At 41.0% G+C, this 16,289-nt stretch overlaps 1 protein-coding gene across 3 annotated transcripts in view; it reads right to left on the bottom strand.

The window, feature by feature from the left end:
* The window catches only part of LOC128842597 (rho GTPase-activating protein 7-like), a 150,161-nt gene that overhangs the window by 18,024 nt on the left and 115,848 nt on the right, over nucleotides 1-16,289 (bottom strand). For 2 of the 3 annotated variants that reach the window (XM_054038741.1, XM_054038742.1), the window contains 7 exons: nucleotides 12,351-12,422; nucleotides 9,500-9,581; nucleotides 8,560-8,623; nucleotides 3,591-4,975; nucleotides 2,969-3,139; nucleotides 2,029-2,188; nucleotides 4-202 (listed from right to left, as the gene is read on the bottom strand). In XM_054038741.1, coding sequence (XP_053894716.1) covers nucleotides 4-202; nucleotides 2,029-2,188; nucleotides 2,969-3,139; nucleotides 3,591-4,975; nucleotides 8,560-8,623; nucleotides 9,500-9,581; nucleotides 12,351-12,422 — 2,133 coding nt within the window. Of the gene's footprint in view, nucleotides 1-3; nucleotides 203-2,028; nucleotides 2,189-2,968; nucleotides 3,140-3,590; nucleotides 4,976-8,559; nucleotides 8,624-9,499; nucleotides 9,582-12,350; nucleotides 12,423-14,763; nucleotides 14,930-16,289 lie in introns of those variants that run through there. The other variant, XM_054038743.1, reaches the window with a different exon arrangement.

Genomic DNA, 16,289 nt, shown 5'->3' on the forward strand with positions numbered 1-16,289 from the left:
TACACTGATAGATGTGGAGGAAGGATTCACAAAGCTTGCTAGTGAATATAGGCTCAGGAAGATCTCGGAAATACTGCTTTACCATATCTGCCACATCAAACGCCGACTGCCCTTCATACGTTACATTGTTTGGGTCATTTTCATTCATTTCCCTTAAAGAAAGGATCCTAGATTTAACGCCTGATTTTCTGAACAGGCCAACCTATTAAGAGAACAGACAGACATAAGAGCCCAAACCTAAGTCAGAATAAGCAATTTTTCTCCTTAACTCTGACACTGAAGTACTTATGATGGCTGTACATGCACACACTGTACATGGGACATGACTGCTCAAATATCCCTGGCATTGCTCTGAAAAGTCAGCTACTACCAATGCACTCTGATCTCTTTAGCAGCAGCTTGGAGATTCCCTATTCTCCAGCCAAACCACACTGGGATTCTTGGTGCATCAGTTAACCCAAGAGTGAGAGAAGTGAGTCCTCACTGAAGACTTTTCTTCCTTTTAAATCTATTTGCATTGGCTCTCTCAATTTACATCAACAGGATACAATGTTAACACTAGGTCCACAAGTGCCAGTGCACTTTGGGTGTTGTGTATCAAAGAGAAAAGGGTTTGTACATAAGTATGAATTTAAATTGATACCTAGGTAATTGCATTAAGCAGGATATCCAATCGCATAAAGTTTCATGAGCCTATTTTTTAGAGCTGGATGAGAACCAGAATTTCCATTTTGTGGGAAATATTTCAAAGAAGTTAATTTCAGTTTGGAATGAAAATTGGAAATTTTTAAATTTTCCATGAGACAAAAAATTCTGAAAAATTCAATTTGGATAATGTCAAAACATGTCATTTCAATAGTATCATTTCAATTAATTTTGTTTCAACTTTTATATTAAAATATTTAGTGTTATATATTTTAATATACAGTAAAGTTAATGTTTTAATGGAATATAAAGTCAAAGCCAAATGAACCAAAGTGATACTATTGAAATGACATGTTTTGACGATGTTACAGAAAATATATTCCATTTTTAATGCAAGATATAGATTTGTACACTAACCCCATAATATGTATTTGGATCATTTTTTCATTTTGCATAATATTTGGTTATATAGGTCTACACAAATCTGCAAATAAAACACTGTATTGACAGATCTTCCTTTTAATATGCACACAGTGACATATAAGGCAACTCCCCACTTTAGTCAATTTAGTTTTCAATGAAGAGAGACTTTATCCCAAATCCAGGACTCATGTAAAATGGTTTTCTAAGTGAACTGAATCTTTTTTAAAAAACAAACAAAAACAAAACCTCCACAACCCTCCATGGGTTTAAGTTACATGAGAAAAAGATTAATGAACCCTAACTAGATTTGTGAATCTAAACAGTTGAAGAGGGATGGAAAACTTCTAACTTTACAAACTTTCCCCATCCTTATTACAGAGCTACCGCAGCATATAGTATGTGGCTCATAATTGTGGGCACTAATCTACAAATGTAAATATCTTCAGAGCAGCGGATAAATGTAACTTAGGCACAAAAAGGATGTTAAATCACATCCTGATTATATGCCATAAAAAGCTACAGCTCAATTCTTAGAAATATGAAATGAGAATTCTGATGTTGCGATGCTTTCAGACTGTACAGAAGAGAGACAAGGGGTGCTACAGGTGTTAGTTTTTGCTTTTTACCACTAAAGTACCACTGAGAGAAGGCAGTTGGCCCACATTTGCCAAGTGAACAGAACAGCTGCAGGTGCTATAAACAAAGAAGGGCAGATACCTTATTTCCACCCCAGTATAAATGTATCCACAAAAGGAGAACAATATTGCTATTCCCTGTAGGGTGCCCACTCAAGCTTGTTCAGACACCACTGTTAAGAAGCCTTGGAGAGGAAAGAATGTCCTTGAAAGGGTTGACAAAGCAAAAGAAACTGGCGGTCAGCTCTCTAGGGGTTCCAAGTTAAAAACATACATGGAATGAAGTATCACTCAAGTCATATTTAGGTTTGTTTTATATTTGTACCTGGTCAAGAAAGTGGCTTCTTAAGTACTCCATGGCCTGGATAATGCTCTTTGGAAGTGGATGGCTTGTTCGCTGAACATTTAGCAGTAATGGGACCCCAAATACATTTTTGTCCTTATAGTCTGGGGCTTTGATTTTTCTAATGAACTTCGGAACGGTCCTGAAAACAAAAATAAATACATTCAAACCATTAGCTGCCCTTCCATTCAAGCAGTTTAGAGCAGGGGGCACTGGGGATCTTCCCCCCCCTCACACACACACCCCTCTCTTTATGCTGTGCACATTTAGGAAGTCATGTGCCACCTTTGTTCCTTCTCCAAATGCTGCAGCCTTATTACACTCATGGTAGCACAAAGAAATCAACACTTAAAAATACAGAAACAACTAAATCCCTTAAATTAGCAGGGTGCAGCTCCCATAAAGAAATCCTCATTTCAAGCTGAAACTCTTGCAGGATACACTACCATCCTTGTAAGAGTGGCAGGTTCCTCTGTTGTGTCCCTATGTTCAGGTGCTAGAACCCTGCATAAAAATGCAGAATTGTTATTGCTGATCACAATGGCAGGTGACTTATTTATTTATTTAAGCTACAACTAGGATAGAAGGGGTTGGAATGGGTCTCTGTCCCAGATCCTAATTCCCTTTTTTCTCGGAGGAGTTCTTTTGCAGAAAAGAACTATGAAGGGGCAAGCTTCGGGAGAAAACGAAGACTGAAGCTTGGACTGTTATTTAAGTTATCAATAATGCCAAACTGTAGGAAAGGGTGACAGTCTGGGTGAAATCCTGGCCCCACTGAAATCAGTAGCAAAACTCCTATTGAGACAGTGGGACCTGGATTTCATGCCAGATGTGCACACTCAGTTCAGAGCAGGGTAAGAGCCATCTGCTTTTGCCAACTGTCATTTTTCCTGAAGTAGAATATGTTAAGATAACAACTTACCAGCTCCAGCCCTGTTTACTGGAAGGAGAGTATTTGTCCATTAAAGCAGTGAGTTTCAACAAAGCCAGTTTCTGTATTCGGTTTAGGTGGGCTGCTGACTGGTTATCAATTTGTACAGAAAGGCTTTCCAAGTTTACAGTCTCCTCTGCAGACCAGTGTCGCCTCTCATGTCTAAGGAGTAAACATTATTTAGGTTAAAGGAATGTTCTTATTGCTCCTGTCAGGTCTCTGCCTACAGCAATGGAACACGTATGGAACATTTTGTCCTATCAAATCAATCAATCACTTCAAAAGTGACCTGCTGTTTCCAAGCAGATTTTGGTTGCATTTTACATAAAAGGTCTAGGCTATGAGGTACTGCACCAATGTGAAAGGTTCAAATTAGAGAGAGAAATGAGCCCCAAAGTTTGGATCTGGATTTATCTCGGTATTTATGTGGCCATCATCACCGTGATACTATAGCACCTAATACTTGGATCTGGTTGGTTCAGGTTTGTGTCTAGTTGAAATGGATTTAAATTTCTCATTGTTTTGAGAAGGTGATTGTGTTTTGGAGTGAGGGGAGTTTTTGGAGGTAGGACAGAAGGAGGAGGGGAAGGTTATAAAGAAAAATGAAGCTGACCTGTTGGAATGTGAGAATGAGGATCCCATCTCTGAATCGGTTATATATGCCAGTTCTGGGGAATCAAGGTCATTGCCATGCTTGCAGTTCTGTTTTCCATCAGCAGCTGGTAGATCTGCCAATTTCTCTTCTGAATGCTTTTTTATCTCAAGGTGGATTTCTTTAGGGGAAGATGGACACGGAGAGGTTGAGTCGTTCGCAAAATCAGAGTCTCCATCATCTGAGAACTTCTCAGTCCACTGATTGACCAACTTTCTGAGCCCATTGACATGTTCCATAACATTGTCTAGTTCTGAAAAAACATCGTCGTCACTAACTTCCGGCGTCTCCATCTTATTAAGATGAACAGGAATGCTGGGCACATTGTCATAGATACTCATCCTGTTATCTATAAACGACAGAGGACTCAGAGGGGTCTCAGACTCTTTAGAACTAGTTCTAATTCTGTTCCGCCTACATCCATGAAAGCTTCCAGTTCTCCAGTTCACAGAAGTGTTGTCTGTTGGAGATAAGAAACTGTTTGTAAGTGCTTTGGGGAAAGTCCCAGGCTTATGGCCTTGTGGTACGTGAAACATTTGGTTTGCATGCAAATTTATTTCATTTTTTAAGTTTTGCTCAGATACATCGTTCCACAGAGAGAGCTTGCTAGAGTCGGAGTCTTCCGCATACATGCCTCCCCGTTTAGCATAGCTCCTGACTTTGATAACAGGACTCGGAGTGCTCACTGTGCTGCTGGTTTCAGACTGGCTGCTGCTGCTGCAAGTGTGGGGAGAATAGGAAGAATTCTTTTTCATCTGGCAGTCAGATAGGTCACAAATATCTACAGAATTAAGGTTCTTCAGCTTCTCTTCGTCCAGTCCCTCCAGAAGAACAGGTTCACCAATAGTGGGTTTGGCCTTTGACTGGGCAGCTCTCTTTACACTGGAACTCCTTATGCGCAGTTTCTCCATTTTCTTTAGAAAGCTCTTCCCCTTTTTTTGTGGTGGCTTATCCAAAAGCTTCTCCTCGCTGATGATGTTTAAGAACTCACTAGGAGAAGGAGAACAACTAAAAGTAGAGTCAGGAGAGGCCAGTTTACTTGATGAACACCTTGAAGAACTAGTGCTGGTCTCAACATCCTCAAAAGTCTTAGGGAAGCTGATAATGTCACTGTCCCCACTGCTAGTACTGTGAATTGAAGACACATCATGCTTCTCTCCTTGGTCTGAAAAGGATATCTCCTCACTACCAGTGCTCTTAAGTCTTGGACTGTCTGGGACTGATGCACTAGACTCTTTTTCAGGGAAACCTTCTATGCTCTCCAGGCGAGACCATCTCTGACTGCACCTCTCATAAGCCCATTTGTTACTTATTGCACAAGGTTCATCGTCTTCAGATTCATCACTCTTAAAGTAAAGAAAGTACAGTTCAACGGGCTAAGTCCAGCAAGTTTTAAAATATCTAAGATGCAACAAAAAAGGAGGTTTAACTTTTTATGCTTATTTTTGACTCACTGCAGTACTTTTAAATTTAGATTTCTACATTGTAACAACATTCAATCTAAAGCACTTCAGCATGAGATTTGTTTTGCTAATTGAGAGGGTTTGGGGAGAGACAGCACCTAAGCATGCTGGAAGCTTTGTTAAAAGAGAATAGAACTGACTGGATAATGAAAAAAATCTGTTTCATGGCAACTTTCAAAGTTTGGTTTCAAAATCTAGTTTCTTTCAACGTCGGAACAAAGCCCAAACCCCTGGAACATTTTCATGAAAGTGAAATTGTGTTGAATGGTCTGTTGTTTTTTCAGACCAAAACCTGAGCTTTTCTATTAGGGAAGAGGGTAGCGGGGGGGGGGGGGGGGGTAGGTGCATGCAGGGGATGGGTGTGTCTGTCTGTCTCCAAGGTGGTGGTTAGAGCACAGGCTTGGATGTTCAGGTTCAAGTCCCTGAATCAGACAGAGACGGGACTCAAATGTGGATCTCTCACATCCCAGGCCAGCACCATAGCCACCAGGCTAGAATGAGAAAGGAAGTCTGGCTATCTCTTCTATCCCCAAAAAAACTCTCTCATAAGAGATGTGTTTCCACAAAATATATTGGTTTCAACAAAACAGCATATTTTGATGAAATTTCATTTAGTCCGAAGTGTTCCAACCAGCTCTAAAAGAGAAATCAAATATTTTCAGGGAGGCACAGGGTGGGACTTCTGGAAGTAGCTAAATAGGGTGACCAGGTGTCCGGTTTTCTACCAGAACACCCAGTCAAAAAGGGATCCTGGTGGCTCCAGTCACCACTGCTGACCAGGCCATTGACTGTCGGGTTGGTGGTGCCGCGCAGTGGGGCTGGCAGGCTCCCTGCTAGCCTCCATGCTGCGCGGCTCCAGAGAAGCAGCCAGCATATCCCCCCTGCGGCTTCTACGCACAGGAGCAGCCGGGAGCGCCGTACACTGTCCCTGCCCCAAGTGCCATCCCTGCAGCTCCAATTGGCTGGGAACCGCAGCTAATGGGAGCGGCGCTTGCGGACGGGGCTGCATACAGAGCCACCTGGCCGCGCTTCTGCATAGGAGCGATGGGGGGGGTGGGGAGGGTGACATGCCGCTGCTTCTGGGAGCTGCTTGAGGTAAGTGCTGCCCAGAGACTGCACCCCAACCCTCTCCCGTGCTCCAACCCCCCCTGCCCCAGCCCTGATCCCACTCCCACTCTCCAAACTCCTTGGCCCCAGCCTGGAGCAACCTCCTGCACCCCAACCCCCTGCCTCATCCCGGAGCCCCCTCCCATACTCCAGACACCTCGACTCCACCCCCTAGCTCAGAGCCCCCTCTTACACCTCAAACCCCTCATCCCTGGCCCCACCCTGGTGCCCAAACCCCCAGCAGGAGCCCTCTTGTCCTCCCGCACACCAGCCTCTTGAGCCAGCCCAGTGAAAATGAGCGAGTGAGTAACAGAGGGAAGGGGGGGATGGAGTTAGTAGGGGGCAAGGCAAGTGTGTTCAGTTCTGTGCTAGTAGAAAATTGGCAACTCTATAGCTAAGTGACTTAGGCACACTAATCCCATTGACTGTCAAGGGGCTTTGTGCTCTTAAGTGCTTTGGAAAAATACATCCACAGTGCCCAGTCTATAATTCTCTCCAGCCACTCATTTGTCTGAAAACAAAAGACAGTGTCAGTAGCCAACAAACAAGTTAAAAATGTATCCAAATCAAAGGAAGGGCACACTGAGTGCCATAAAACAAGTGTGTGTAGGTTCAAGTGACTGACAGCGATATACGGAACTTTTCACTGTTCACCTAATAGCATGAGAGAAGCAAAACCTTCCTTAATCAAAATCCCATTCTCATAATGGGCATCTGCATTGGCAATCTCAAAGGGTTTGTCCATGCTACAGAAAATGGTATGAGTTTTTTAAACATGATAATTAGCTCTCTTTAAAATCCTAGTGCAGAATGGCAAAACTGTAGATTTATCCCATGTTAGCTAGTCAAGGGAATCCTAGGCTTTTCCCTATTGTGGACAAGCCCATGGAGAATGAATTATCCTCTCACTTGAGGAGAGAGAAGGTGGGTGAGCAAGTATCATTTATTAGACCAACTTCTACTGATGAGAGATGCAAGATTTTCAGCTTAGGCTATGTCTACACTGGCAGTTGAACGACAAAACTTTTGTCTTTCAGGTGTTTAAACTCCGTTGCCCCCGAAAGACAAAAAAGTTTTGCCGCGACAAGTGCCAGTGTGAACAGCGCATTGTAGGCAGGAGCACTCTCCTGCCGACAAGACAAACACTGCTTGTTGTGGGTAGAAGTTTTTTTTGTTGGCAGGAGAGACAAACAGCAGATACACTGCGTGACTTGTAGTGACATGGTTGTGGCAACACAGCCAAAAGATGTGTCGCTAACAGATGTATAGTGTAGACATAGCCTTACCCAGAGCTCTTCTTCAGGTCTGGGAAACACATTCACAGTGTTACAGCTAAATACAAGGTGGAACAGATTGTTCAGCATAAGTAGTTAACACATATTTCAAGAGACCATTCAAGCTGAAACGTCTCATTAACACCTATCCCGTCATGGAGAAGGGGGCGTGGGTAGTTAGTGGGTTATAGACTGTTGTATAAGCCACAAATCCAGTGTCTCTATTTAAGTCCATGATTTTTAGTGTCTAGCAGAATTATGAATTTAAGCTCCCAGGCTCATCTTTCGAAAACGTTCTGCAGATCTCCTTTGAGAATGAGGACAGAGGTCAGACAGAGTGATCGCTTTGTGAAACGTGTTCACTCACAGGTGATCTGGTGTTTGTGTCTTATCATTTTTCTTTGAGAATTAATTCAAGAGCATAGTGACTGTCTCATTTCACCCACATGGTCGTTATTGGGCCATTTAGTGCACTGGATGAGGGACACCACCATGTTGTTTTAAGCATGTGCAAGACCCATGGATCTTGAAAGGTGTGTTGTGTGGGGTGTTGATCATCATAGCGATGGAGCTATTTCTACAGGTTTTGCATCTGTTGTTCTGGCAGGGTCTGTTGCCACTTTGAGTGAGTGTTTCCTGGTCTAGGGGGGAGCTTGCTTCTGATGAGTTGGGGGGATTGTTTGGAGCCAGAAGAGGAAGTTCAGGCCTGAATAAGAGCTTTGTGTAAGCTCAATAACTTGTCTCTCTCACCAACCTTGTCTCTCCAATATCCTGGGACCAACATAACTACAACACTGCAGAACCTCACCTATAGATCAGTTGAGATACAGAGATACAGGAAGCTTGCACACAGCCCTCCTCTGAGCATAAATTTTCAGGCCCTAGCTCAGAAGAGTCTCCCTAGTCAGGGCAGCACCTAAGCACATGTTGAGTCAGGGCCCCTGTGCAGTCCATTTGTCAACTCAAACATTAAACATCTATGAGTAAAACTTTCATCTTACCAGGCAATGATATGTGCGCCAAGTTATGCTATTTTTTTAAATGCTCTATTTGGCTAAGTTATGAAATGAAAATTTTAAGACATACCCGTTTTCTCTGACGACTTATTTCCACTTTCAGTGCTGCACACTTGTTCAGTGTATTTAACCGTCTAGGGGAAAGGAAAAAAAGGACTGAAGACCTTAACCCAAATTATTTTCTTGAATAAAAGCAGACAGACATTCTGCTCTTGAAATCTTAAAAACAGTCTGAACTTCTGCCAATAATAAATGACTTTCTGCTGTGGGTTCCTGAAATGCCCTCAAACCACCAACCCAGTTCTGCAGTTACATGATGTTGTCTACAGCTAGAGTCCTCCCCTAGCCAAGTCCGAAGAGAGGACTATAACCAATCATTAATAAAAGCTTAAGAAACCTTTAGTGATTGTGAAGGATGTGGCAAAGAAAAAAAATCTTGGTCAAATTAATGTTTTAAAACATAAGAAAAAAACCGATGGGACTAAAGCAGATCACTAGGACTTTCTCCTGGTTTTTTTTTGTTTGTTTGTTTGGTTGGTTGGTTTTTTTAATCATTTCGGTGGAACTGCAGAATCAATAAGGCCCCAAACCAGCAAAGCACTTAAGCATGTAAGTAATTGCTTTGACATCAATATGAAATGCCGAGATGCAGTTCCAGTAAATAAAAAAAGTGACATCATTCTATGCAATTCTGATGGTGAATGGATTAAGTGATAGCCAGAGTAGTATTCCATCTCACTCTGTACACAGAGAAGATAGCTTTGCTATAGAGAAACTCATTCAGGCAAGTACTTAAGCACCTGCTTAACTTTTAAGTATGCAAGGCCATTGGTTTCAATGGGACTTAAGCATTTGCTTAAGAGCTTTCCTGAATTGGGATGTTAGACAAGTCATCTGTTAAACAAAGAAAAACAACATACCCTCAAAAGGAGCAGGTTAAAAGCTAAACATTATAAGCATAATTTTCATGTGTGCTAGGCTGGGGGAAAAGTCAAATTAATAATATTTACCTGTACAGAGAATCAATAGCATCTCGATCTAAAAATTCATGATCTTTCCTCACAGTTTTGATGTCAATAGGAAACTGCATGTCTGTGAATACAAAGTATTTATAATTAAGCTTGGAGGGTTTAGATTTTTATCAATAAAGATTGCTTTTTGTGTGTACGATGAAACTGATGTTTAACAATGAAAAAAATACATCCATCAATATTAATCGAGATTTACAGTTAGGCAAAGTAAGAAAAATGCTGCTTGAGAACTTAAGAGTTTGATTTAAGGCTATTTACTTTGTATATTTTGATATGTGATGAAGACAATTTGTGTTTTAATGGTTATAAGCTTTAACTTTTTTCTTCTCAACAACTCATTCATTTCAACAGTCATTAAATAATTGTCTGACCCTTCCATTGCATGACCCCCAATAATTTCCTGCAACTGTGAAAATTAAAAAAAGAAAAAAGAAAAATTGAAAGCACTGATATTTGCTGAAATTATTTTAAAAAAATGAAGAAAATCAAATTCTGCCAACCCTACTTATAATCTTTTGACAAGGATCACAATATGAACATCTGCAAAGAAGTTAAACAGTACTTGGCATCACATTTCAGTTTAAGCTAGATAAAACTAAATATAAATATACATACATGCAAATGTCTAAGGGCCCAATCCTCCAAGCAATTACATATGCACAATTTTACACACCTGCCCTCAATGGGATTACTCACATGCAGGGCCATCCCTAGAGGGGGTGCAGTACCTGGGACACAGGCGCCGAGTTTCTAGTCTGCCAGGGAGTGCTCCCCTCCCCCCCAGGTCCCGGCCCCACCCCTTCTCAAGGCCACATTCTACTTCTTTCCATGCCCACCCCAGAACCTCCTGGCACTGTGAAACATCTGATCCACAGCAGGTGCTGAGAGGGAGGGGGAGGCGCTGATCGGCGGGGCCTGGAAGTGGGCAGGAGGTGCTGGGGGGAGAGGGACGTTCTGGTAGGGTGGCTCCTCCTTGCCCCCCGCGCCTGCTACTCACCTCCTAACCCTGCTCGCCCACCCGGCTCACCGCCTCATGATTTTATCGAAGTGCAGGGCCTCCCAAAGTGTGGGGCCTGGGGCGGTCACCCCAATTCGATGTACCCAAGGGACAGCTCTGCTCATGTGCATAAGTGTTTGCTGGACTGGGGCCTCGGTGTTTACAAGACTAGGCTATTAGGTTGCATTAAAACCAAGGTTCTTAGTTTTGTTTAAGTTAGACTGTACTTGCCATCACATTTCAGTTTAAATTCTTTGTCAAAAAAAACCATCAAAATTGCTAGAGTCACGATAAAGTTACGAGATGGCAATACTGCCTACATGTATTTATAAAACTGGAATTTCTTGCAAAAATCTTGTCTATGGTAAGGACCTGCCCACTACACAAAGCCTAGACCAGGGATTGGCAACCTTTGGCCCGCGGCCTGCCAGGGTAAGCACCCTGGCAGGCCGGGCCGGTTTGTTTTCCTGCCGCGTCCACAGGTTCGGCCGATCCTGGCTCCCACTGGCCGCAGTTCGCCGTTCCAGGCCAATGGGGGTGGCGGGAAGCAGCAGCCAGCACATCCCTCAGCCCACGCCGCTTCCCGCAGACCCCATTGGCCTGGGACACTCTGCTTAAACTTTAATGAGATCAACAAAACATGCAACACCTGAGTAAAGTCAGTTCTCTGGTTTAAAAGTATGATTAAAGTTTGACAGCCCAGATTTTGAAAACTACCCTCCCAGATCAAGGAGCCTGCTAGTTCCACTGGCAATGTTCTTCTTGGATTCTTTTATTGAGATTTAAATATCAAGCAAAGTCAGAATACTGGATTCCATCCTCAGGCTAATTCAGAGAGTATTATACAATATGGTACACTGAGTATCTACACAAAATCTAAGGTTGCATATAAAATGCTAGTTTATATCATCTACTATCTATTTCAGTCTGACAAAGGATATCATGAGACACCACATTTTAAGGCATATGACTTCCAAGCTTAGCTTTGACTATTTGATTTCTCAATCTTAATGTTGCAATCACTGATTTGTTTGCTGGTCTATTTTAAAGAAAGGAAGTGTTGCCAGTGATGTTTGTAAATTCCTTGATCTATAGCTATCTGGTTTCACGTCCCCTCAACCCAGCTATCCTAAATCAAAAGTTTCAGCTGATAAACAAATATTAAAAAGCATACTTCTAACGTGCACACATAAAACTGCTCTGTTTTTAAATGTTTATAACTTCAAAATGACAATCATTTTTTCCAAACGTAGCATAATCCTTATAGCCCAATAACACTATGAGAACAAGCTGAGACTAAACTTATAATCTATTTGAGACATTTCTGATTGGAAGAGTATTTCCCCCCCTTAAAAAAGTGATTCAAACAACTATGTTCAAGCATTTCTGGGAGGGTGGAGAGAGAGCTTGAGGGATTGCTAGGAGTAAAGAAACAAAATGTGGAAAATTTCATCCAAAAAGGAAGGAGATTTTAATGGCTCAGAACTTTTTCGAAGTAGGGAAACTGAATTGCAATCTCTGCTACCAGAGCCTATTACTCATATTTGCTCCTTCCCCCTCGATCTTTTTTTTTAAAAAAGGCACTTTACATTGCTGCTCAAACATTAACTTAAGATATAGTTTCCATGCGCACAACTCAGCTGCATGTTTTGTTTGTTAAACTGGATCAGATTAAATTTGTATGAACTGGTTACAACAACATGGCTGTGCTTACAGTATAAGTGTGGTCAGAGGTACTAGGCTCTGAAAGTGGTTTTTTTTTTCCTCTCTCTTTTTTTTTTTTTAAAAGGATTCCAGTTGGATTTAATATCAGCTGTACGGATCATACTGTACCTTCAAATAACTGAGCATATTGGGGGAAACCAGCAGCCCTCAGCCAGTCACAGGCTTCTTTGGCTTCAATTTCTGTAATAAAACAAAAGGTTGACTTTCAGTGTTTAACAAAAAATTTAGAGATCAAGCAATTGGGGTGACTTTTATTAAATAAGCGAGGTTATTCTGTATGACTCCACAAAGGTGGATTCCTGAGGAATCCTACATATGCGAGTTCTGCTAGTTTACCATTTGGCATGCGTACACACACGCACAGTATTTATTCCACCGTGTAGATGCAGCAAACATACAAATATTTTGAAAGTGGGGTACATTTGCTATATAGTGTACCAGTCTACATCATCCATCTGTGAAAATCTTTTGCTCTGAAACATCTGTTATATGTTGGAATGAACAAAAAAGGATATATGATACATATGTCCAGTTACCGGTCCAAGATATCAATGGCCAGTCACACGTACTGACTCTTAGGTATGACAGCAGGACATACACATAGCAGAGAATACTACTTTATTAGTTAAACTGGAAGACCAGCACATTAGTAACATTGAACACCACTTACTAGTTCTCAGTAACAAGAATTTGCCCCAGTATAGTACCCGTTGGTAGAGTCTTAATATTTTGTTCCTTGCCCACTATCAATTCCACTTGGCAGTTGATTCCTGATATCTGTTGTTCCGAAGTAACTGCTCATTTTATAGCAATTATGGCCAATATTATAACATTCCCACAGGAGCAGAGGCAAAGCATAACCTTACAGAAATACAGAACACTCACCAGATGCCTTAAAAATGTAAACAAATTTAGTATGCTGTTGGAAGAGCACATACCAGCTGCCTCTAAACCGTGCCAATATTGGAAGTTACTGGTGTCTGTTGTGGAGGGGAGGAACCCTAGGAATAGGAATGCGTAGCCTGATTTTGCTTGAAATATTTAGCAGTAAGTTACCAGTTTAGTAAATTGAAGGAATTCATTTATGTATTTCTAGTTTTGTCATGAATTTACTGCTTTGCTCCTTCTTCGTAAAGTGAATTTTGAATCTCTCAACCCTGAATCTGTTTTATTACTAAATGCAAATAAGCTCAGTTTGATTAATTTAGGTAATCCTATTGCAATGCACACCCAAGCAACCATTTTCATCTTCAAGTAAGGAGGTAGGTTGAAATGACATTTGTTTTAAATAGAGTGATGCACTTCTCTCCATTTTTAAAATTTTTCACAAATACTTATTTCTACCACTATGCCAACTTCACCAGTCTAAATACACCATTGCTGCTGCTCTCATAATACACATTTCAGGTTCAACTGCCCCCAGTTGCACATAATTTTATCAAAGCATAGCCTTTATTAACAAAATCAGGAACAGATTGATAAATCACATGCACATTCATAAATGACATACCTATAATAAGGGAAAAGAAGAAGAATAAATCTTTAGGCATTAACTTTACTAGGAAAAAAAAAGTGTTGTTCTTAACTTGAGCTATCTTCACTAGAATTTGCCCTTGTGTTAGGTAAAGCCATTTGTAGTTTTCACACAAATTAGCAGGTCAAGGAAACCCTAAATTCATCATAGTCTTTAACTCAACCTGCTAACTCTGCAAAAAGTAAACTATGCCCTGCCTTGTCTTCATTAGGACTTTAACTCATGTTAGTTAAGCACATCTTTTTTCCAGTGAAGACGGAAGAGTCTACATAGTCCCATAAATGTTAAATAGTTTCCCAGGTTAAAGTAACCCAGAGCTTCCTTCTGAAACTACAGCTGCATTTCCACTGTGAATTGAATCAAGAAAAAACTAATCCAGGAACCACAGCTTAAAAAATGTTTCCATTAGTAATTTCTTCATCAGCTAATGATCCTGGACACAATGACCTTTTCACCCCAGTGGTAGTCCCTTCGGGACAAGGTTAAGGCAGCTTCGGAAAAGTTGTACCGCTGCCACCTCTATTCTGTAGCTAAATGACCTTCTACCTTCAGGTATTTCAATGCAGCACTGTACACAAAGGTTACATACACTACAAAGTTCTTTATTTTGAATAGCTTCATCTTGGCTTGCTGCCTCTCTGTTACCAGGCTTCTGTACAGGAAGCATCAATACACTTCTTACTCTACATCTGTTCCAATGTTAGAACTTTTGAAACAGTCTAGCAGTTATTATTTCACTGCTAGAAATGGTTGCCAAAATGCTCTAAAAAGTCTGTGGATGCCACTGACATCCAGGGAAGATTTAGGTGCAGCTCCTCTTAACTCTAATGGGAATTAAGATAATTGGAAAATAGAGTCCCAGCTGTTTAGATATGATCTAAGGACATCCCTCCCCCCCCCAAAAAAAAAAAACTGTACCAATATGATACTAATCAACCTGAGAGGAGGCAATAAACTTTATCAAAAGGAAAATTTGTGTTGACCTACATTAGACTCCTGATGTGCCAGGCTAGTTTGTGGCCTGCCAGCAAGGAACTTTAAGACATGCGATGTCTGAAAGGCTATTTTGGTAGCAATGGCATACATATTAAATACCCAACTGATGTTTTCTATGGATGCACACAGAGTGTTCCAACGCTCCCAAAGTGTTAACACCTGAAAAAAGGGAAATACTCATGAAGGCATGGCACTGTATCGCACCAACAGCATAGGATCAAACTTGAGCACCAAGTATTAGAGATGTAACAAGGCACTTATAAATCCTGGTTTAACTGAGCTACTGTAATCATGAATATTATTGCTCTGTAAACTACCACAGTGCTTCAAAAGTGCAGCTAAGAGACACCAAAGCTCAGTGAGGACTAAACTGGAGTCGGAGATATCTGTTTATGTAGAGCAGAGCCCATCTAGTTATTTAGCCTGTTGAAATGGTCACCCATGTTACTTTTTGATCAGGGAAGCAGCCTAGCCTAGTAGTTTATGCAGAAGAGACATGAACTCTTGACTTCTAATACCTGCTCCGTCCCACGGCCACTTTGCCCCTCCCAGTCTCAGTTCTCTTGAACTGTGAAATCAAGAAATGTATTTTAAAGCGGTATGGGGATTAATAAATATTTGTACAGTTCTTGTAACAGGTGTACAAACTTTGTGTGTTAGCCACTGTCGATAACTACCAACCTCACTAAATTGTTAGAATTGTTTTTGCCCCTATACAGTTACACAGATACTACAACAGGATCTATCAATAGACTTATTGACCAACTTTTTAAAATAGATATGCTAGAAAACACAGGATGATTCTAACTGCTTACTCTTTTTTGATGCCAATATTGCTGCTCAGATGCTTGTAAGGAAGGAGTCAGCCCCTCCTAAATAGAAGCAGGAAATGGGAGATCCTTTGAAAAGCTGGCACAGGAGTGACACTCCAAATTGTATTACAATTACATCCTCTTTCTCAGGATTGAGCAGAAGGCAGATTCCTAGAGATCGTACAGCATTATTTGCATATAGTATGAAATACCAGAGTGACTCTGACATGGCAACTCCTTCTCACACATTAAATACACTGTTTGGTTTTATAAATATTTAAGCAGTTGGAAAATTTCCATTTCCTGCAAGCCCCATTAGTTTATCAGAGATTAGAGGCAGCACTTTAAAGTTAGCTGTTTTTTCTTGAGCCAAAGGTGAGAGGGTCACTGCCAAATGTTTATGGGAATCAAAACACAAATGCATGACCTGTGCCAATTTTCCATATAGGATTGTAATATAGGCTGGTTATCACATAACCAAAATTTAGAAGGGATGATTAGGTCAAAAAACCAAACAAATGCTCACATTAATATGAATATTCATGTTTTTATTAAATTGTCAATGAAGATTTGAATTTAAACATACCCTCTGCAGTGTTTGCTGACCAAGAACAGCAGCCCTGTGCTAGTATAGGAAAGGCAAAAAATGAAACTAACCAGAAAGAGCACATGAAACAAACTAGTCTAATCTCAGTCTAAAATGAT

The sequence above is a fragment of the Malaclemys terrapin genome, chromosome 8, assembly GCF_027887155.1.
Source record: "Malaclemys terrapin pileata isolate rMalTer1 chromosome 8, rMalTer1.hap1, whole genome shotgun sequence".
In the NCBI taxonomy this organism is placed as follows: Eukaryota; Metazoa; Chordata; order Testudines; family Emydidae; genus Malaclemys; species Malaclemys terrapin.